Source organism: Equus przewalskii, chromosome 13 (genome assembly GCF_037783145.1).
Source record: "Equus przewalskii isolate Varuska chromosome 13, EquPr2, whole genome shotgun sequence".
Lineage (NCBI taxonomy): Eukaryota > Metazoa > Chordata > Mammalia > Perissodactyla > Equidae > Equus > Equus przewalskii.
In genome coordinates, this window is record NC_091843.1 from 30,592,342 (window position 1) to 30,615,743 (window position 23,402).

Below are 23,402 nucleotides of genomic sequence, written 5' to 3' on the forward strand. Positions count from 1 at the left end.
ATCTAGGTACATGGTATATGGGTGTTTTGGGTACTGTTCTTGTAATTTTTATTTAAGTTTAAAATTATTCCCAAATGAAAAGTTTATTTAATAATTATAATAAAAACAAAAGCTGGGAAATATTTCTGTAAATTAATCAACATTTATATGCCAGGCACTGGACTAGGATATGTGTGTGCATGTGTGTATGTATATATAAAATTTCATTTAATCTTCAATAAGATGAATGCTACTTTGATCATCATTTTCCTGAAGTGAAAATGGAAGAAGTTGTTTAACCTACTTTAGAACTACTATTTTAACTCATGCAGCCTGATTTTGGAACTCATATTCTTATCACATAATACTATGTCGTCTTTACATAAAAGGAATGAGAAATGAACTCTGTAAAATTTCCTCCTTGGTCCAAACAATTAGATGACCATCTATAATCACATCTTTACACTTCAACATTGTAAAAACATTTTTTTTCCTTTTCTTTCCTATGTTGACAGTGATGTCTATAATTACATTAACTATTTAAAAAACTCTATACAGTTAAAAAAGAAAAAATGAAAATGTGTTACCTAACGATTTCTCAAGGTTTCACTAACAGTCATGCGTCACTTAATGACAGGGATACATTCTAAGAAATGCATCATTAGGTGATTTCATTGTTGTGCAAACATCATAGAGTGTACTTACACAAACCTGGATGGTAACAGCCTACTACACACCTAGGCTGTATGATACTAATCTTAGGAGACCACCATTGTAAACGTAGTCCATCATTGACCAAAACATCATTATGCAGCATATGACTGTACTTTACGTTCAGTAGAGACTCAATATTTAACCAAGTTTTCTTTTTTAAAAAGTCATTGGATAAGATTTCTCTGAATTCCTCAATACACTAAAGTATTTCTTGGATTATTAACCAAGGTATCTGAAATTCTTCCAGCTCTTCAAGTCTAAGGAACTAAGAAGCCCTGATAAAGAATCTGCACATTGCCCAAAACCCAGAAACTTCAGTCAGCAGATAACTACTTCTAAGGAGGTCAACTTCCAACTAAGAATAATACTGGTAATAAGATCTAAGAAGCCCCCAAAAGCAAAAGAAAACTTTGCATTACCTCTTCTTTAATTTCTTCTTTTTCTTGGACTGGTGGTTTTGGCTCAGGCTTAACTAGTTCCAAAGGCGGAAGGTAGTTCTTAGTATAGAGACTTTCAAATAGTTTATCCACAAAACCTGAAGTTTCTAAGGAAAAGAAATAATATATAAGTATTGTACAAACAAAAAACAAAAGTTTGACAATGCACTCTATTGGCAAAGTTGAGGAAAATGGGACATCTCATACACTGCTGGTGGAACCAAAAATGAGCCTAACGTTTATGGAGAATACCACTTCTGGACTTTTAAATCTTTTGGACATACTTGCACATGTACAAAATGATATATATACAAGATTATTTGTCTGATACATAAGAGTAAAAGACTGGGAACAATTCAAACTTCCATGAATAAGAGACTAGTTAAAATAAATTACGTGACAACCATACAACAGAATACACAGTAGCTGTAAAAAAGAATGAGTGCTGATAATATCAGATCTCAAAGATATAAGATTAACTATTTGTATCTGTTTATATTTGTATTTAAAAAAACTAAGACACAAAAAATGACAAAGTTGTGTACGGAGGGTGGGAAGGGAACAGATAAAGAACAGGTGAGAGAGACTATTCACAGTACGTCCTTATACTGTCAGATTAAATGCACTGCCTACTCAAAAATTTAATTTAAAATATTTTAAAATCAGTTGAAAACAAATTTTCGCATGAGAATGACATCAAATTATCTTTTTGTGTTTTACTTAAAAGTTGCTTTATTTTGTAACTTTTTCACATGAATTGAATGGGGAAAACCAGATGAACTTATTAAAAATATAAATGTCAAAATATTTATATTATGTTATTCGGAACAAATGTAACTTTCATTTGTCCTACCCTAAAAAACACCTAAAGAGCATATTAAAAGTACAACCAGGGGTACACCCGTTAGATTGGCAAAAACATCCAAAACCAAGAGTGACAAATGTTGGAGAGGTTGTGGAGAAAAAGGAACCCTCATACACTGTTGGTGGGAATGCAAACTGGTACAACCACTATGGAAAACAGTATGGAGATTTCTCAAAAAGTTAAAAATAGAAATACCCTATGACCCAGCCATCCCATTACTGGGTATCTATCCTAAGAACCTGATATCAGAAATCTCAAGAGTCCGTTGCACCCCTATGTTCATCGCAGCATTATTTACAATAGCCAAGACGTGGAACCAGCCTACATGCCCAGAAACTGATGATTGGATAAAGAAGATGTGGTATATATACACAATGGAATACTACTCAGCCATAAAAAAAGACAAAATTGGCCCATTCACAACAACGTGGATGGACCTCGAGGGTATTATGTTAAGCGAAATAAGCCAGTCAGACAAAGACGAACTCTATATGACTCCACTCATAGGTGGAATTTAGTATATTGATATGGAGATCTGATCGGTGGTTACCAGGGAAAAGGGGGGGTGGGGGGAGGGCACAGAGGGGGAAGTGGTGTACCCACAACATGACTAACAAAAATGTACAACTGAAATCTCACAAGGTTGTAATCTATCATGACATTAATAAAAAAAAAAAAAGCAAAAAAAAAAAAAAAAAAGTACAACCAGGGGGCCAGCCCAATGGCACAGCAGTTAAGTGCCCACATTCCACTTTGGTGGTCTGAGGTTCGCCGGTTCGGATCCCGGGTGCAGACATGGCACTGCTTGACAAGCCATGCTGTGGTAGGCATCCCACATATAAAGTGAAGGAAGATGGGCACGATGTTAGCTCAGGACCAGGCTTCCTCAGCAAAAAGAGGAGGATTGGCAGCAGATGTTAGCTCAGGGCTAATCTTCCTCAAAAAAAAGAAGTACAACACAGACTCTGCTTACACTGTAATCATTACACATTCTATATATTTAGCTATCTGTAAAATGTTAAATTAATTTTTCTTCATAAAAGCATCTTTTCATAAACTTCTTTGTGCTATTAATTTGTGTAGTGAGCATTTCCCATGATTATAAAACTATTAGCTCTTGTTAACTGTTACACATAACTTTAAGACAATAATCAGACCTTTCAAAAGCCTTTACGATCAGAAGACATTTCACATGCTTTTGTATTTTTAAAACATGTATTACAATTTAAAAGACATATAACCCAATGAAGAAAGCAAGCATAAACATCTAACATTAAACAATATTCAAGACATACTATTAAGTTGTTTTTAAAGGATATTACAGAAGAGTATACCACTTTAATACGCAATATAAACATATACATAAATCCAGAGCTGTGCCGTCCAATACAGGAGCCTCTAGCCACAGGTAGCTATTTAAATTAATTAAAATTAAATTTAAAAATCAGTTCCTAAGTCACATTAGCCAAATTTCAGTACTCAATAGCCACTAATAGCTGCTGAAATGGAAAGGGCAGATATAGGGGCCGGCCAGGTGGCACAGCGGTTAAGTGTGCACATTTTCCTTTGGCGGCCCAAGGTTTGCTGGTTCGGATACCGGGTGCAGACATGGCACCACTTGGCAAGCCATGCTGTCGTAGGCGCCCCACATATAAAGCAGAGGAAGATGGGCATGGATGTTAGCTCAGGGCCAGCCTTCCTCAGCAAAAGGAGGAGAATTGGCAGATGATAGTTCAGGGATAGTCTTGCTCAAAAAAAGAAAGGGCTGATATAGACCATATCCATCACTGCACAAACTTCGACTGGACAATGCTAGTCTAGAAAGGCACATATAAGTTGGTGACTGATTTATCTCTGGTGGCAAATTTATGGCTGTTTGTTTTCTTCTCCTTTTTAAAATGTTTTTATAATTCTTCCTCATGTATATTACTTTCATAATTTAGAAAGTTACTAAAAATCTTTAAAGCTCTTATAACAAGGAATTCTTAGATGTCTAAACATACATTTGCCTCCTACCCCAAAAGTCTTTGCTATGTTTTGCTTTTTTCCCCCACTTTTTTTCATGACTACATTTTTACAACATCTTTAACATAAACTAAGTGATAATAAACTAGTACATCTAGAAAAGAAAATACTCATCTGTACTGGCAAGGAATTCTGTATCAGATTTTTTTTGTACAAAAAAGTCTTAAAATGCACATACAAAAAACGTTATCCTGTGTTTTAGCTTACAAAGCCATATTTACTATCTTTTCTTTCTCAGTAGATACATGAGTTAAAGGGTATCTTCTCATCACCAATAGCTAGATGAACCAGTAAGTGCGCATTATCCACATTCCTGTTCATCCATTCAACAATATTTACTGAATATCTTCTACGTGCCAAGCACTGTAGGTTCCAAGTCTCCACTCTCAACAAAGAGAAAGATAAATGATGGAGAGACAGGGAGCCACACACACAGATAAACAGGCAAAGAAACCTGTAACATGACAGGGAATGACAAGTGCCATGAAAAAAAATAAATAAAGCACGGTTGAGAAGAGGAGAGAGTGACTAGGGGCATGGGGTATACTCTATTGTATAAGAGTGTTCAGGGGACCCACTGAGAAGACGACATTTGAGAACAGACCAGAAACCATAGGTAAGAAACCAGGCATCAAGCAATGGTAAAGAGAGTTCAAAAGCCCCGAGTTGGGGGGCTGGTCTGGTGGCATAATAGTTAAGTTGTCACACTCTGCTTCAGTGGCCCTGGGGTTCAGGCATTTGGATCCTGGGCACAGCCCTACACACGACTCCATCAAGCCATGCTGTGACAGCATCCCACATACAAAATAGAGGAAGACTGGTATGGATTTTAGCTCAGGGCCAATCTTTCTCACACCCAAAAAAAAAAAAGCCCACAGTTGGGAACATGTTTGCCATGTTGGAAAAACAGGTGGTCAGTGTGGAGTGTGGCTAGAATGGAACAAGTGAGGGGGTGTGGTAGGAGATGAGGTCAGGGAAGTGTCAGGGGAGGCCTCCAGGAAGCTCTGTAGACTACAGAAAGGACTTTGGCAAAAAGATGAGAAACTAAAGGCCCAAAGAGAAGAGGATCATGCACATCTCTTGGATATCAAGAAGCCCCAGTGAAGAGGGAAAAAAATAGCTTTATTTTCCTTAAATTGTTACCTCAACCATAAACTAGGTTCTGCCACAAGCTACAAAGGACCCATTCACCTAACAAGCATTAGAGCTACCACTGCCTCAATATAGGAAAGAAGCAGAGAAGAAAAGGAAAGGGAAGAAAACAGTTCTGCCAAAATACATGATAAATAGTTAAGCATGAATGGGTATATTCAAGTATTTAAAGGACCCTGACCAATTTCTTTCCTTTCAAGTTTATATCTTCAAGATCTTATCAAGAAGCTTCAAATTTAAAATCTTTACTTAAATACTTGGTTGAAGGCCCATAATAATTACCTTTTTGTAAAAAGACATCAAGTTGGTCAGCACAAAAGGCTTTCAATTCTTTCTCAGGTTTGTCCTTCTTGACCAATGCTACAACATAGTTGGCTAAGGCCGAAGGGTCAGCATCACATCTAGTTAGACAAAGAGAAAATAAAAACTTTAAAACATTTTTTTCAAACAGTGATGTCATTAATGAAGTCATCCCATATTTTGGAAAACTAAAGGTAAAAATCTTTATTTTAAAAAGGGACTGCAAACACAGGCCACTATAATAACAAACAGCATGGACACAGCAGTGCAAGTGATATTTTCCTTTTCTGCTTATTTTATAAAACAGTTTGTCTCCTATCTTCAATGTTCTAATTATACCCAGAATTTTGGGCCAAATATACATTTTTTGCTCTCTCAATAGTAATAGGGAAAGGGTGCCAATTTGACCCTTAAGTTACAGCCTGACTCCTGGCCTGCAGAAGCACTGTCAATATCCTCAAGAATGATCTATTCCATGTGACCAATGAGGAAGAAGCAGGAGAAGTGATGGGACAGCTTTCCTCATCCCCTATGACCCTAGGTACCAGCATCCAAAAACAGCAATCCAGGTGCCGGCCCCATGGCCAAGTAGTTAAGCTGGCGTCCACTTCGGCGGCCCAGGGGTTTTGCCGGTTAGGACCCTGGGCGCAGACACAGTAACACTCATCAAGCCTTGTTGAGGCAGTGTCCTACATAGCACAACCAGAGGCACTCACAACTAGAATATACAACTGTGTACTGGGGCATTTTGGGGAGAAGAAGAAGAAAAAAATGTTTGGCAACACATGTTAGCTCAGATGCCAATCTTAAAAAAAAAGTGGTGACCAATTCCACTGCAAATCTTCTTAGTGAATATCTTAAAGACCTTTTTAAAAAGCAAGAACACAGAGCTGGCCTTGTGGCGCAGGGGTTAAGTTCGCACGTTCCGCTTCAGCAGCCTGGGATTTGCCAGTTCAGATCCCAGGTGTGGACCCATGCACTGCTTGTCAAGTCATGTTGCAGCAGGCGTCCCACATATAAAGCAGAGGAAGATGAGCACGGATATTAGCTCAGGGCCAGTCTTTCTCAGCGAAAAGAGGAGGATTGGCAGCAGATGTTAGCTCAGGGTTAATCTTCACCCCCCCACACACAAAAAAAGTGAGAACACAAGAAGGATGGCACCTTAAACATTACTGGCATACACTTTAGCAGCTATAAGAAAGAAAGGAAGGAAAGATCTGGGAATTAGAACAGAAAGGATAAGAGAAGTGGGGGAAGGGCGGCAGAGATAATCTTTATCTACTTCACATTTTTTTTTGTCAGTAGTAACCTGACTTTGACATTCGAAATCATCTCCTATGCCAGGTCAGCACATGATCCTTGAGTTGCCAACTCCTGACATATAGCAATCTACCAGACTTAACGTTTATCTACATTATATGAAACTGAAAGTTTTAATGTTATAAAAAATATATATGTATTAACATATGTGTACGTATGAATGTACATTTAAGTAACACATATCCTTTGTGGCTTCACAGGGTTATTGTGAAGGTAAAATGAAAAAACTCAGAATGACAGCAAATAAAATCATTATGCAAGCAAAGTGATCACATCCCGATAAAACATTATTCAAATCTAACTATAATTTTGTTCTATAATCCTTGAGCCTCCACTGCCAACCAGAAAGTTAAAAAGTTTCAGCTCAAGATTATTAATCAGATTTTCAACAACTTTATGAGATTAGAAAACAAAAGAAAAACCAAGCATCAGCACTTTTACTTCCTTCTGGTCTGTATTCTTCAAGTTCATAATTCAATAAAATAGCAGAATTTTTTTCACTGCCAATATTAACACTGTTGTGGGAAAGGCTGGTTCTTTAAACATCTATGCAGGGGCTGGCCCCGTGGCCGAGTGGTCAAGTTCTTGCGCTCTGCTGCAGTGGCCCAGGGTTTCGCCAGTTCGGATCCTGGGCATGGACATGCCACAACTAGAAGGACCCACAACTAAAAATACACAGCTATGTACCGGGGGGTTTTGGGGAGAAAAAGGAAAAATAAAATCTAAAAAATAAATAAATAAAGCATGCATGTTTGTAAATTGGATGTTTATTAAAAAAATCTATGCATACATGCACCAAATTCTAAGCAAATTTCAGTGATTGTCAATTTCACAAAACTCAGAGCTAATAAAAAAAATTATGGTCAAGGGTCAAAGTGCATTAGGAGAGAGCATAAGTGTCAAAGATGATGAGTTACATATTAATAAAAACATGCAACTTAAAAGAAAGCTGGGACTTTTCTTAAGTAAAAAATATAAATTACATTTTGGAGAATTATCATTACCTTAGTAAATCCAATTGCTAAATTCTAAAACAAATATATTGCATTTCCATCTTCAAAAAATATTACATATGCCATGCCCACCTTGGCTATTCCATAAACACCTTAAAAGAGAGATGTGTAGGTAGACAATCTCACTCCTGAGAAGAGTAAGATATTTGATCAGCATAATTCTAATCAACATTCAAGTGGAGAGGAGAGGGGGGAAAAATCACATTTCTACCTTTACTTACAAAGTTCAGATCCTGGATAAGGAAGATATTCCAAAAATAGAAAGAAAAGGATTTTTTTTTAAGATTTTATTTTTCCTTCTCCCCCAAACCCCCGGTAGATAGTGTATATTTTTAGTTGTGGGTCCTTCTAGTTGTGGCATGTGGGATGCCACCTCAGCACGGCCTGACGAGCGGTGCCACATCCGCGCCCAGGATCCGAACTGGCAAGACCGTGGGCTGCCGAGGCGAAGCGCACCAACTTAACCACTCGGCTATGGGGCCGGCCCCTGGATTTTTTTAAATAAATAAGAACGGCAGAAAGAAGCAATGGTAATTTCCCTCGTGTTGCGGGACCCTACAAGGAGTCTCATGACCTGACAGGTAAAATGCTGGGTAAGGATATGAGGTTTCTAGCGAGAAACAGGCATAACATTTCGATTACTAGATAAATGAAGTGGGTTAAACAAACCCAGATATCTTATACATATATTAAGTATTCTGACTCTGAAAAACAAATGGAGAGTTAGGCTGCTTCTGATGAAATACACTTTGATGTGATAGTTAAAACACAGGACGAAAGTCACAAGAAGGTAAAAGAGTAGAAAAAGACTAGACACTAAGAAAAGAGAGTGATCAGAGATTCTAAATATTTGTTTTATGTGAGTGAACAACTGATTGTTAGTAAATGATAGTTAGAATTCTGCACCAAACACAAAAGAGTGTTTACAGCTGAAGGAATGGGACCATTTAAATTTAACAGCTAACATGTATCCATAAAGTGCACTATGAAGGAAATTGCCAGTCTGAAACAATAAGTCATACCAATTGGATGATGAAACTTAAATACACTGGGGAGTTCTACGCTGTAATTTTCTGTACCTTTATGATCTTATGTAGTCTTTCATAAACTTTAAAAACTGACAATAACAATACTGTAGTAGCTATGGTACCAATGCCAATAGCAGCTCAAGACTTCCAGAAGTGTATCTCAAAAATCTGAGTATGACTAAGATCCCTGACAGATTACAAGATAGATGCTGGGCCCCTTCTTACTTCTCTTTCCCAAGAAGAGTATCTGAAACCTTTTAGCTATTCATTTGTAATCAAAGCTTATGGAAATTTGTTTTTGCTTAACTATAGGGACAAGCATATTTTAGAATAAAAGAGATTTTACAATTTTGGATCCATGTCTATGTTAAATACACACGTTCCTAGACGAAAAGGGACTTCTGTTATAAGAAAGAGATTAGAAAAGGTAATAATATCCATCTAGAATTATTATTCCAGTAGAGAGTCTTTAAAAGGCCTAATAGCATAATCAAAGAATTATTATTCACTTTATTGATATGTAAATTTGTAAATATATAAAGACAAATTTAGTGATCCACTCAAGACCAGGCAGACAGCACACCTGTGGAACTAAAACTCAGCTGCAATTCCACACTAGTAAAATCTATTTCACAGCATTTATATTTGTCTAATGTATATCTGCACAACAAATTAATGCATTCTAACTCTCAATCAATAGTTACCTTTCAGTTAAAATAAAGAACCAACAGAAGAAATTTCCTAAAGTTTAATGGAAGTTAGAAATATGAGGATTCCTTAAAATTCACATCTTGCATAATAATGTTCTAAGAACATGTTTCAATTATCTTTTAAGTTATTCAAAAAATAAAAATCAACTCAATGAATTGTTTTATCAGGGCAACTCAACAGAAATATTGCTGCAAAAATGTCTTATCTGTATAAACCTCAAATTTGTCTTTTTCCTCCTTAATGAAAGTTCCATTGCAGGTATATGACATCTGCTGAGCTGGCACATTAGCTTTACAGATTTCAGACAAATACCCAATCCCAAGACCAAAGAGTAAAGGTCCTTCCTTGCCTTAGGCCCTAAGCCAAGAAGCACTACTAAAAAACCATTACATTCTAATTGTTTTAGGAAAAAGCCAAGACTACTTAAATCCTTTCCACTTTCAGAAAAATCTACATGTTTCTGACATAGGCTCAATTTTATGTTTTATCTTAGTGTGATTTTTGTTTCAGAGGCAAGATAATTAACAAATATGCAATTGGGCCACAGGGAAAAAACCTCCTGATTTTAATGTATATCAACAGCCATTAAAAATGTTCATATTCTTTGACTAATAGTTGTACTTATGGGAAAACAGCCTCAGGAAAAAAAGCCAAATATAGAAAATACTACTGGTACCTAAGAGACATTAAAATATATACATTTATTGTGTAAAAACAGCATTTTTAATAGAAAAAGCAAAGTCAAGGTAACCATTCTTACTGTCGAACGTTTATGAAATATTGGGCATCCAAAATGATGGTTATAAAAATAATACAGAAACATGAAAAATACTTCTGATGTAATGTCAACTGGAGAAATCAAGATAAAAAATTTTATATGAATCTGATTACAGCTACATGAAAATTCATGCACAGAAGAGAAATTGGAAATAAATATACACAATTTTATTCTTTTCTCTCCTTTCTATATTTTCTGCAATGCAATAATGCTTTTTATTTTATAAAAAATAAAAAAACAAAAAGTCTGGGGCCGACCTGGTGGCACAGTGGTTAAGTTTGCACGTTCTGCTTCAGCATCCCGGGGTTCACCAATTTGGATCCCAGGTGCAGACATGGTACCGCTTGGCAAGCCATGCTGTGGTAGGCGTCCCACATATAAAGTAGAGGAAGATGGGCATGCATGTTAGCTCAGGGCCAGTCTTCCTCAGCAAAAAGAGGAGGAGCAGCAGCAGGTGTTAGCTCTGGGCTAATCTTCCTCAAAACAAACAAAAAAACCCAAAAAGTCTGACTCTGAGATCTGTGTTTAGTTTATTCCTTTGATAAGACAATACTCGAAAAATAAGTAAAATCTAAGCTGATTTAATCAAAAAGTATAAGTGAATAACCAAGAACTTTGTTAACACTATGGCTCCCACAGCAGTAGCCACCAGCTAACCGTATCCAGAAACCTAGACTATTAAAAAAAAATCTTATATTTATGATTGTCAACCAACCTAAACATACATATGAGGACACTGATTCATTTAAACATTTACTGAGTGTTTACTAAGTGCCAAGCATCTTGCTTGGTAATGGAATTACTTTGAGTAAGACAGACCTTGCCCTGCAGTCACATGGCCAAGAGATGGATATGAAAATAATTATAGCACAAAATAGCAAATGGTTAAAAAAAAAGATTAAAAATGAAGTAAGTAACAACACCGTGAGAGGATGAGACAAGACAGTGGTAAGAAACATAGGACTATAACAGCAACTTCTGGCTTCTAGCCTACAGCAACTGGGCCAGGAAGAATGAAGTCAGACATATTTAGGAGACAGACCAAAGGACCTAAGAACAAATATGTTCTTAACTTAGTATACTAAAACTTGCCAAGAAGTCTTCTGGTCAAAATAATCCTTCTCTATGAAATAGTGAGTGGTCTCCTTAACAAGTCTCACCGGATGTAAGAGGCACACTAATTCTCTGAGGCCACTATATACACTTTAGAAAAATACCAGTACTTCTCGATCTTAAGAACATACCTCCAAAATACTCATTTCAACCTAGTAGTTTATTCATCAGGGAGGTCGGGTCTAACAGCTGCTAGGTGATGATTTTTCCTTCCATTTGAGCAACTGCACAGATTACTAGTAAGAGTTTAATGTGATAAGAATTGCAAACCTATAGTAGCATATAAACTCTAGAGTTCAACCAACTATACCCCCCGTGACCACTGAACCAATAAAATGATCTCAGTCAATGAACTTTATTGCTGTTTTTTCCATCATAATCAGAGATGACAACATAGTCAACCTCCCAGTGCACTTAAAAAGACCTCGATATGGTCTGAACTCTCAGAAACTGCACATCAAGACTACGGCCTTCACTAGCAATTCCTCTTCCTGCCTATAGGGCCTGCAATGAGACTCCAGCTCTATCATGCACTAGACTGCTTATTATTTTGTAAGTGGCAGTGGTGCTTAACATTAATAAGTAAAATACTTTCACAGAAAGGGTTTAATATATTTTCATATTTCAAAACCATAAAACTTCATTTATATTTAATGAGTCTGAGGTACACAAAGCACTTTTTACAGTCTGCATCATTAATACTCGTATCATATTTGTGAGGTAGGTAAAAGGCTAATATTATTAACTCTATTTCATAGGCAAAGGTTAGACAGTATCTCCAAAGTCACACAGTGAATCTAAGATAGATATAGAACTAGAAACTAAACGCTCTGATTCACGTAACAATGCTCTACTAGAATAGATGGATGAATGCAACTGTCCAAAAAGTATTAGAAACCCCACCACTGTTTGTAAAACATATATCAAGACAAACTTTTACAATTAGCCAAGTAAGCAGTGGCGAATTATATATGTTTATATATATTTAATATATACAATATAAACAATTTAAAACATTCCCCATTAAAGACGACAGTTTTGGGTAGAAACACATTTCTTACTGAAAAATGCTTGCCTGAACTTTTTCTTAACTTGTAGAAATTTCTTCAGCAATTCATTTATCCCTAAATTTACTTAGAACCTTACTTTTAAGGGGTTCACATACTTAAAAGAAGCAGTTATTCTGACACAAAGAAACCACGACATCTCCTAATTATGCATAATCCCTACATAGTCTCCATAACTAGGATATCTAGGATATTTTGAAAGTGAAGACAGATGAGGACCCCAAAGAGATCCATGAGTTCAGTCTGCTCATGAAGCAGTAGGAAAAGAGACACTGTATAAACTTCTTGACTAAGATGGCGTCTCTCCCCTTTACTACACTGCCAACAAAAATGGTACCGGGTTTTTCCCAGTCAGTGAAGGAGTCATTTCTTCCAGGCTCCCTCCTTCTGTCTTTTCTCTAGATTATGTTCCACATCTACAAAAGGAGTGGAAGGTAACAGATAAGCTCTAAGAGCACATGATATTTCTAATTTGTCTGCAGGGAATAATCACATGTAAACTGGATTGATTTAGAAATATCCCATTACATGCCTTTGTTTAACCAGTGACAAGATGTAACTTGCTTAAAAACCCCTAAAAATTAAAAATGTCATAAATTTAGTTAACTGTAAATTAAGCTAAATAAGAAAGTGCAATAATCACGTGCACAGCCACAGTATGATTCCAACTTCTCCACTGAAACTACATTATCTGAAAGCCTAACAACTGCTCTGAAATGTCATGTTGCAGCAACATGCCAATCTGTCATGAAAATTTTCTTGAATCTGGAATATGCAAAAAGTAAATTTACAAATACAATCCACTTTAGCATACCATTTATTACATTTTACATTTGTCTAAAGAAACAAAAAATAATCTCTCATGACAACATACTAAGAACAAAAATGTATGTGATATCTCCATTTGCATTTACTATTTCATATTAACACTTCCATTCAAAACCATTACTTAAGTGAGTTAAAAATAAGTATTTTTATTTTTAGTTCTAGGAATGCCACCTATACTATTAAAGTCAGTAGTGATTCTAGGCCTTTTTTAACTCTAAAAAGGTTACAAAACTTTTTAAAAAAGAAAAGAAAAGAAGCATGATGTGTGCTTTAAGTTGAACATATAACTCAAAACAAATGGGGAAATCAAACTCAATCATTATGAAAGATAACTTTTACCCATGAAAATTACAAAATATCTATGAATGCTTAGTATAAATAGCCAAAAAAGCCTAGTGAAAGACACCCTTAGGAAGTTTAACTTCCTACCCACACTAAATTGTGACATTAAGAAAAAAACTGTGGAACAGTGGTTAGGTTCGTGCACTTCACTTTGGCGGCACAGGGTTCACGGGTTTGGATCCCAGGAGTGGACCTACACACTGCCCATTAAGCCATGCTGTGGCAGTGTCCCACATACAAAACAGAGGAAGACTGGCACAGAAGATTGGCTGAGGGCCAATCTTCCTCACCAAAAAAATAAAAATTAAAAGAAATAAAATGATCTCTACCAACAAACAAAATCAGAACTTGTACAGAAAACCGTCACCAAAAAAATTTTCAAAAGGCAACAGAAATAGCAGAGCAGGTGTACAAAATCAAGAGATAAAGTTTTTTTTAATGTTAAATAACACTAAAGTAAAGAATTTTTTAAACAAAGGCATTTTTCTTTTTTCAGTCTTTTCCATATATGGTTGATTTCACTAAATCTATTTCATTATTTCCACCTTCATCACAATCCATCTCATCTTTGTGCTCCAAAACTTTTTATTGAAGAAAAAGTATGATGCATACTCAAGAGGCCCATATTCTTCTACAAGACTTCTGAGTGTGTCCAAAAGTCATTTTCACTTTAACTAAACCATCGCTAATGTAAAACTCAGAAGCCCCTGGTGTACATTTATTCATACCTGTGCTCTATTCACACACTCCTCATCCTCAGGATGCAAGTACCACTTCAGACATCAAAATTCCTCTAATGCTGCCTCCCTGATCCATCTTACCTTCACAAGACTGACACGCTGGACTACAGATGACTCTCTTCCTACGTGTTACCATCCCACCCCAAGAACCCAAAGTAGCAAAATGGCAAAAGTCAGTTAAGATTTCTCAGGAGGAGGAGGAAATAGATAAACAGGGAACAGGAAGTAGCTGTCTCCCAACAGGCCCAACTTTACCATACCTCCACACCTCCCAAACTACCCCTCATTTCCACCTCTGAAAAACTCAATTTTTCCACTAAAGCGATCTGATCTAATGAATCAAAGCCTGCCCATCTCTTCTCTACCCCTGTTCTTTCAAGGCAGAAAGCCCTCACCTCCAACAGGAGGATAAGGAAGAAGAAGAAATGAGGAGGGGGCAGGAAATGATCCCTCCCCTTTCCATGCTTTCTTTCCCAAGAGGACTAAAGATAGCATTGCTCTCCAACTCTCCAGTCAGCCTTCCCTCTCTTCCCTCCGGGAGATATGTTTCAGAGACTAGCTATACGCTAGTGTCCCAAATAAACACTCCACAATCCTACCCCCTTTAAAATGGTTCTAAAACAAAAAGATGATACCTCTCCTATTCCTTTCAAGCGTCCCAATATTTCTACAATACTATCCAATACTAAAAAACAAGCCCCTCCCATGTTTTTCAGCCCCTCAACAATAATCTTACACCCCAATATCTTCAGTTGCCCCCTCAATCTTTCAGTAACATTTACAAAACTCATTCTACTACCCCTTTTATTCCTCCAATACCTGTACCTAAAAATCCCGAGATGCTGCAGACATGTACATCCCTTTCAGCTCCTCCTCCAGTAACATTAGATACCAGGGTTGCCCTTTTAAGCCCCAGCCTTATAAATGTCTCAATTTTTTTCCCAACCCTTAATGATATTTAAAAGTCATCAGTTCTCCCAGCATTATCAACTCCTCAATATTTTTAAAACACTTAATACCTTTCCTATCATACTTATCAGCTCCCCAACAATTCCTAAAATACTTCAATGCCCACATATCCCCTTCAACATTACCCCATTATTTTTCAAATCCTTCAATATTCTTGAACCTTGAGGGCTCATCAATAATCGCTATAAAACCTTCAATGTCCCTACAATCCCTTTCTGCCCTCATGTTTTTAAAAGGCCCTCGATACCCCGCTTCTAGATCTTTTAGTCCCGGAATAACATTGTTTGTAAAGCATTCCATATCCTGCTACTCCCTTCAAGATCCCAATATTACCATTTAAAAATCCCTCGATAGCCCTGCTCTCTCCGTTCTCAAATAGCAATGTTTTTTAAATTCCCTCCCTATTACTGCTACCCTTTCCAGCACCCCGATTTTTATATTCAAACAGCCCTCGCCGTCCTTGGCCCCCCGCCCCCCGTCCCCCCGTCCGTCTCCCCGTCTCCCCCCGTCCCACAGCCACACCGCCTCTACGCCCCTCGCTACCTCGCCCTCCCCCCCCGCCCCCCCCACAATGGTGATAGTACTACAGAGAAGACGTCTCCGGGACCTCCCGACCGCCGCCCCGCCGCTCCGCCCTCCCCCACGCCGCCTCCCCTCCCCCACGCCCCCGCGGGCCCCCAACGCCCACGCTCGCGGCCCTGGCCCAGCCTGGCTCACTCACATAGGCTCCAGTAACTTGGCCAGCCAGGACTTGAGGGCATCCACATCCTCTATAAGCATGGTGCAGGGAAGGCGGGCTCGGCCGCCGCTCTTGGGTAGGCCTGCCGCGGGTCTTCCCTCGCCGCCTCCTCACGCCCTCTTCACAGCTCCGGGTGTCCCAGCCCACCGGGCATCTTAGGAGACTTCAACCTACTCCCCAAGCCGGGGCCTAACAGGAACTAACCCAAGAGCCCTCACTCAACCTAGCACGACGGCTCGGGCGGGCGGGAGATAGCGCCAAGTGGCGGGCGCAGGAGCCAATAGAAGAGAGAGGGCCGTGCGCGCAAAGCCAATGAAAAGGCTCGCTTGCCCCGCCGGCCGGTCGTACCCAGTTATGGAGAAGGGATATAGCAAGGTAGGTGGAGAGCTTACGTGAACTCCTGGTGCAAGATGGTATCTTGGAGAAGGTGCTGTGCCTCTTAAAGGGGCCGCGGCGCCTTTTTCGACCACGCTGCCGCCCGCCGCGGAATACCGGTGTCTGCTGCTGCGAGTGCCTGGGGGAACCCGGCGAGCCCCTCAGTCTGGTTCCTTCCTCACATTTTTCCTGGAAACACACACTCGTGTCCCGAAATGACTCAGCTGTAGTAAATCTGCAACACAACGTGCAATACGTTCACGTTCGACACATTGCACAGAATGCAAAATTTTACTTTTTTTCCTTACACACTCGTTTTGCTTGGCACACATGCTTGTATTTTTTGCCGCTGTGCTTAAATTACGCAGAACGTCTTTGAAAACCATGCCATGGACTCCGATAATCCTCATTTTTAAAACGTGGCGCCGTTTTAAAACGGATGTAAAAAACTGAGGCCATTTCAATTTTACAGTATTTTTAGTATGTGCTTTTTTTTAGGAAGAAAAACGATTCCAATATATTTTTGTTAATTCTCTTTTCGTTGCATATCTAAAAGTCAGTGTTTTGGTTTTTGGGTTTTTTTCCTGGGAGAATTTTGGTCAGCTTAAAAACTTAAATACCGAAATAGGCAACTTAGTTTGTACCAGATGAGAAATTCTTTTTGGAGTTTTGAAATCACTGGCGCTTGGCACTGGTGTTAGAATGTTTATTCAACAACAAATACTGAGCACCTGCTATATGCCAGCACTGTGTAAGGCACTAGGATTCCAATGGTGAGCAAAACAAACAGTCCCTCCTCTTAGAAAGCTGAACGGTTTATGGGATTATGCACTATAGTAATAACATTTTGAAAGACTTGATGAGCACACACTTCACATAAGAGAGATAGGTCAACCGAGAATAAGCTTGAATACCGTATATTACATATACATAGAGCAAAAGTAGGCAGACTTTTTCTGTAAAGGGCTAGATAGTAAACATTTTCGGTTTTGCCGGCCATGAGGTCTCTGGCAACTACTCAACTCTGCCCTCTTGGCCTGAAGCTGGCCATATGTAAATGAATGATTCTGGCTGTGTTCCAATAAAACTTATATGAAAATTTCAACTTTAATTTTCATGTCACAACATACTATTCTCGTGATTTTTTTTTCTACTATTTAAAAGTGTAAAATCCTGGGCCGGCCCTGTGGCCGAGTGTTTAAGTTCATGCTCTCTGCTTTGGCGGCCCAGGGTTTTGCTGGTTTGGATCCTGGGTGCGGACATGGCACTGCTCATCAAGCCATGCCGAGGCGGCGTCCCACATGCCACAACTAGAAGTACCCACAACTAAAAATACACAACTATGTACTGGGGGGCTTTGGGGAAAGAAAGGAAAAATAAAATCTTCAAAAAAAAGGTGTAAAATCCGTTGTTACCTAGCAGGTGAACAGAAACAGGTGGCAACAGGGTTTAGCTTGCTGGCTGCAGTTTGTGGACCCCTTACCAAGAGTAATAAAAGTGAAATGCACTTAGAAATCATGTAACAACCCTCCTTCACTGACACCTCCTCCCTAACTTTGCAAATGAGGAAAAAAGCCCAGAGTGACTGGTGGTTTACCCAGAATCACACGTCTGTAAATGGAGCAAAGCAGCATCCAGAACTTCTGACAGCAAGCCCAGAGCTTTCTCACATCTGACAGTTGCCTCTTCTTCCCTCTCTCCTCTCCCTTTCTTCCTTTATGCTTATCTACATTTTTCCTTCACTTCTTTTTCATAAGGAGATGAAGCGTTACCCCAAATGACAGAAATTTTAAAAGGAGATGTAAAAGTGATTTGATTAGGCCTAAGGCTAGGCAAGAACTTAATAGTATGATAAAAATGGAACAGGAGTTGGCTTTATCACAGTGAATCACTCCTCTGCAAGAATTTCAAAGTACTTTTCAAATGTATTTATACAACAAATCTTGCAGGTCTTATTTCAGAGGTGAGGGTGCTGAGATACTGGCTTCCTAGTGACCAAGGGCATCGTTTAACCAAGCACATTACACAGAGTAGAACAGACATTACGGTAGTAATATTTGGGTTTGGGAACCCTGGATAATTTTTTTCCTTTTTTCTAGTTTTCAAATTGTGATGTTATTATATTACTTTTCTTTTTTAAAAAATTGCTTTTTCTCCCCAAATCCCCCCAGTACATAGTTGTATATATTAGTTGTGGGTCCTTCTAGTTGTGGCATGTGAGATGCCGCCTCAGCATGGCTTGACGAGCGGTGCCATGTCCGTGCCCAGGAGCTGAACTGACGAAACCCTGGGCCACCGAAGCAGAATACGCGAATTTAACCACTTGGCCACGGGGCCGGCCCCTATATTACTTTGCTAAATTGAGTATACTATATGTGTTAGGACTATTGCTTTGAATGTAGATATTGAACCCCAAACTGTATGTTGAGAAAGTAGCATCTGTAAACAGTTGCTTTTCCAGAAGTGAAAGTGGCATACAGCGTAGTCAATCCCACTCCCATCCCTGGTTCAGATTTGGTCAGTAGCCATGGCCCAGAATTTTTCATATACTTCAGTTGGTAGCATCCATTGTATGCATAGAACTGATTCATCCTCAGTCCATGAATGAATGAGGCAGCCATACAGTTGTTAGGCTACCCTGAGTGCAATGCATACTTATGTGTATTAATTCAATACACTTATACTGAGTGCTGCTTGCCATGTGTCAGATTCTGTTCTCTGGGGTGGGGCAGAGACAAATGTTGGAAAAGTTATATCCATTTGGGAGGTCAGATTCTGGTGATCTAATAGGCATTGGAAGTAATCATAGCCAAAGTTGTTGAGTACATACTGTGTACTGGCCCTGTGCTAAATAATTCATTTGCCTCTCATCCTCACAGTACGCTGTATAATAAACAATATTCACAGACAAGAAAATTGCATCCCAGAAAGGTCATGAAACTAATGAGTGGAAAGACCCAGGCTTCACCATGTGTGTTTGACTCCAAAGCCCACATCTATATCCTTCACTTAATCATCTCACTAGCAAACACTGAAATATAAACTATGTGGTTCATTCAAAATTAATTCACCAAACCTGTATTGAGCCCATTACTATCTATCAGGCACTATTCTTGGTAAGAGAGAGCAAGACTGATTTTAAATAATTGTTCTTTCCCTAGTGAAAGTGGATGTTAAAATGGATACTTAACAAAGACTGACTTTTCTCTCAGTTTTATCTTCACAGGCGTAGAGAGAAAGAGATACCAATGTATCTAAGAAAAGAAGAAGAATATAAGCCATTGAAAAGAGAGAGTGGCTACAAGAAGCGTCATCTAAACCATTCTTCTTTAAGCCAAGTTCCCTTTCTTGGCTTGAGGGTAACCGGACGTCAACCAGGAAGAACTGCCAGCAATGTGATTTCACATGAGTGTTGACAGAGGTAGATAGGCCTTCCAGAATCAGAGTAGATCATGCCCACAAATTGGTTTTTTGTTTGTTTTTTGGCCTTATTCTCCACACTAGGCTTGGAGTTTTCCTAGGAGAACTATGTTATAAGGGTTTTTTTTAAAAAGTTGCTTCACTTCTCCAGTAGTGCTGACTTCCCTGCAAGAATATGCCTCTTGCAAAGGATCCCTTCATCCCTCTCCAGAAGAGAAGAGGAGATGCAAGAAGAAGCGCCTGGTGCAGAGCCCCAGTTCCTACTTCATGGATGTGAAATGCCCAGGATACTATAAAACTACCGCTGTCTTTAGCCATGCACAAACGGTAGTTTTGTGTGTTGGCTGCTCCATTGTCCTCTGCCAGCCTGCAGAAGGAAAAGCAAGGCTTACAGAAGGATGCTCCTTCAGACAGAAGCAGCACTGAAAGCACCTTGAATCAAGATGAGTGGGAAACCATCCCAATAAACAAATTTTGGATTAAAAAAAAAGTTGCTTCACACTACATACCTAGAAAAATGGCTCATATAAAAAAACTGAAATGCTGATAAGAATGCAGAACAACTGGATCACTCATACCTTGCTAGTGGTAATGTAAAATGGTACAGCCACTCTGAAAAACAGTTTGGTATTTTTCTCTAAAAACTAAACAGGCAACTACCATATGACCCAACAATTACACTCCTGGGCATGTATCTCAAAGAAAAGGAAACTTATGTTCACACTCAAAAACCTGTATACAAATGTTTATAGCAGTTTTATTTATAATAACCAAAAACTGGAATCAGCCCAGATGACCTTAAACAGGTGAATGGTTAAACAAACTGTGATATATACATACCAGGGAATGCCACTTAGCAATAAAAAGGAAGGAACTATTGATACAGGCAACAGTTTGGATGAATTATGCTGAGCTAGCATAATCGCCAAAGGTTACATATTGTATGGTTCCATTTATATAATATTTTGAAAATTACATAATTTTAGGAGTGGGGGACAGAGATGGGGGAGTGGAGGAAAAGTGGGAGTAGTTATTGAAGACAATAAGGAATCCTTGCGTGTTGGAACTGTTCTGTATCTTGACTGTGGTGTGGATACAGGAACCACAGGGGTGATAACAGTGTGCAGAATTAAATTTATATTTATATGTGTATATATACACGCACACGCAAATATGCACAAATGAATACACCTAAAACTTGTATCAATGTCAACATTCTGATTATGATATTATACTATAGTTTTGCAAATGTTACCTTTGGGAGAAATTGGGAAAAGTGTGCAAGAGTTCTCGCTGCATTATTTCTTACAACTTCATATGACTCTACAAGTATATCAATTAAAAAAAAAGTTGCTTCACATGTTGAGAGCAGTGTCAGCAGGGAGAAAAGATTGAAAGTGGCATCTTGGGTGTACACATACCAAAAATAGTCCTCGCCCTATTCTCTGAGGGCTCCATGGATTCCCACTGGACCTGTGTGGGGACACAGGTCTGACATTCTTGCAGATTAGAAAACGATCCAGGAGAAATGTGTAAAGCTCCACTGCAGTAGTGACTTTTTTTTTTTTGCAGCAGGAATCACAACAATAGTGGACTAACCAGTCTCTGGTTCCCTCTGATTATCCCTCCGATATGAGAAGAGAACTGCCCTCTCTTCTTTGGACTGAATAGCCCCTTAGGATTTGAACACATCAAATAATAGTAATTCATACTCCTTGTGTGCCAGGTGCTCTGCCAAGCAGCTTTGCATGGATTAGCCTCTTTCAGGTCCTGCGTTCAGCCTTTCTTTCTTTCTTTCTTTCAAGAAATATTGATTGAAAACCTATCATAGGCAAAGCAGTGTTATAGGCCCACGGGATACAGCAGTGAAGAAGACAGGCATTCTCTTGGAGATCTGTTTTAGCAGGAGGAGAATCATGACAAATAACTATATAATAAGTCAGGTGGGATACGTTCTACAAAGAAAAATAAGGTAAAGAGAGGGGATAGAGAGTGATGGGGAAGGTTTAGAGGCAGTAAGGGTGTTAATCATCTCGATGTCCGGGAGAAGAGCTTTCCAGGGAAGTGCAAAGACCCTGAGGCAGGAAACAACTTGGCCTGTTTGAGGAAAGAGGGGAAGGAATGGGGCTGGAGCAGTGTGAGCCAGAAGGACAGTGATGATAGAAGAGGTTAGAGAGGTAGTTATAGGCCAGATCATGGCACACTTTGTTGGTCATGGGAAGGACTTTGAATTTTTATTCTGAAAGAGACTGGAAGACACTGAGAGTTTCAAACAGTGGAATAAAATAATCTGATATAATTTTTATTTTTTTTAAACAGGATCACTATGGCTGCCTTATGATGATCAGACTGGAGGGGACAAAAGTGGAGGTCAGGAAACCAGTTAGGAGGCAATAATCCAAACAAGAGTGATGATGGTTTGGACTAGACAAGCAGTGAAAGAGATGGTAAGAAGAAGTTGGATTCTGGATATATTTTGAAGGTAGAGTCAACGACTTTTGCTGACAGATTAATTGTCAGTAAGAAACACAAAGAGGAACAAGAATGACACCAAGGTGTTTGGCCTGAGTAACTGGCCCAAGATGGGGAAAATGAGGGAGGAGCAGATTTAGGGAATGGCTAGTAGATCACAAATTCATTTTTGGACGTAAATGAGATATTAGACATTGTCTGAGACATTGTGGTATCCAGCCTCCAAAATGGCCCGCAATGATCCTCACCTCCTACTATTCACATCCATGTGTACTTTCCTCCCACATTGGATCAGGGCTTGTCTGTGTGACCAATAGAATACAGTAGAAGTGACGGTCATTGACTTCCAAGGCTAGGTCATCAAAAGCGTTGTAGCTTCCACCTTGGATCTCTTGATCTGGGGAAAGCCTGTGGCCATGTCACAAGACACTCAATCAACCCTGTGGAGAGTCCCATGTTGAGAGGAACTGAGACCTCTTACCAACAGCCAGGACTAACTTCTCAGCCTTATGAGTGAGCTGTTACTAGCACATCTTCTAGCCCCAGTCAAACCTTCAGATGACTGCAGCCCTGGCTAACATCTGACTGTAATCTCATGAAAGCCCTCAAGCCAGAAGCACCCAGTCAAGCTGCTCCCAAACTCCTCACCCACAGAAACTGTGGAAGATAATAAATGGTTATTATATTAAGCCACTGATTTTGGGGGTAATTTGTTAGGCATGATAGATAATCAACATAAAAATCCAAGTGCAGATTGTTAAGTAGGCAATTGGATCTGTGAGTCCAGAGATCATGAGAGAGATTGAGCCTGGTGTTAAAAATTGGGGATTCATCAACATGTAAATTGGGTTTAAAACCATAGGCCTGGATAAAATCATATAGGCAAGTAAATCTAGAAAGGAAGGCCATTAGGGCATTCTCCTATTTAGAAGGAAGGTGAGTAACATCCGGTAAAGTAGACTGAGAAGGCATGGCCCAGTGTGGCAGGAGAACAGAGAGATGAAATGTGTCTTAG

The 23,402-nt window shown here is 39.0% G+C and overlaps 1 protein-coding gene, 1 long non-coding RNA gene and 1 pseudogene across 5 annotated transcripts in view; 2 read left to right on the top strand and 1 right to left on the bottom strand.

Moving 5' to 3' along the window:
* The window catches only part of RBM27 (RNA binding motif protein 27), a 69,288-nt gene extending 52,753 nt beyond the window's left edge, over positions 1 to 16,535 (bottom strand). For 3 of the 4 annotated variants that reach the window (XM_070569315.1, XM_070569313.1, XM_070569314.1), the window contains exons 1-3: positions 16,103 to 16,376; positions 5,455 to 5,573; positions 1,113 to 1,237 (exon numbers count right to left, since the gene is read on the bottom strand). In XM_070569315.1, the coding sequence (XP_070425416.1) occupies positions 1,113 to 1,237; positions 5,455 to 5,573; positions 16,103 to 16,161 (303 nt within the window). In that variant the 5' untranslated portion in view covers positions 16,162 to 16,376. Of the gene's footprint in view, positions 1 to 1,112; positions 1,238 to 5,454; positions 5,574 to 16,102 lie in introns of all 4 variants that reach the window. The other variant, XM_070569311.1, reaches the window with a different exon arrangement.
* On the top strand, positions 16,355 to 23,076 carry LOC139075087 (uncharacterized). Its single transcript, XR_011525136.1, has 3 exons — positions 16,355 to 16,495; positions 19,708 to 19,916; positions 22,235 to 23,076. It is a non-coding gene; the product is annotated as an uncharacterized lncRNA (long non-coding RNA).
* Positions 20,091 to 20,405, top strand: LOC103546958 (small ribosomal subunit protein eS27-like; annotated as a pseudogene).
* Positions 23,077 to 23,402: the final 326 nt, after the last annotated feature.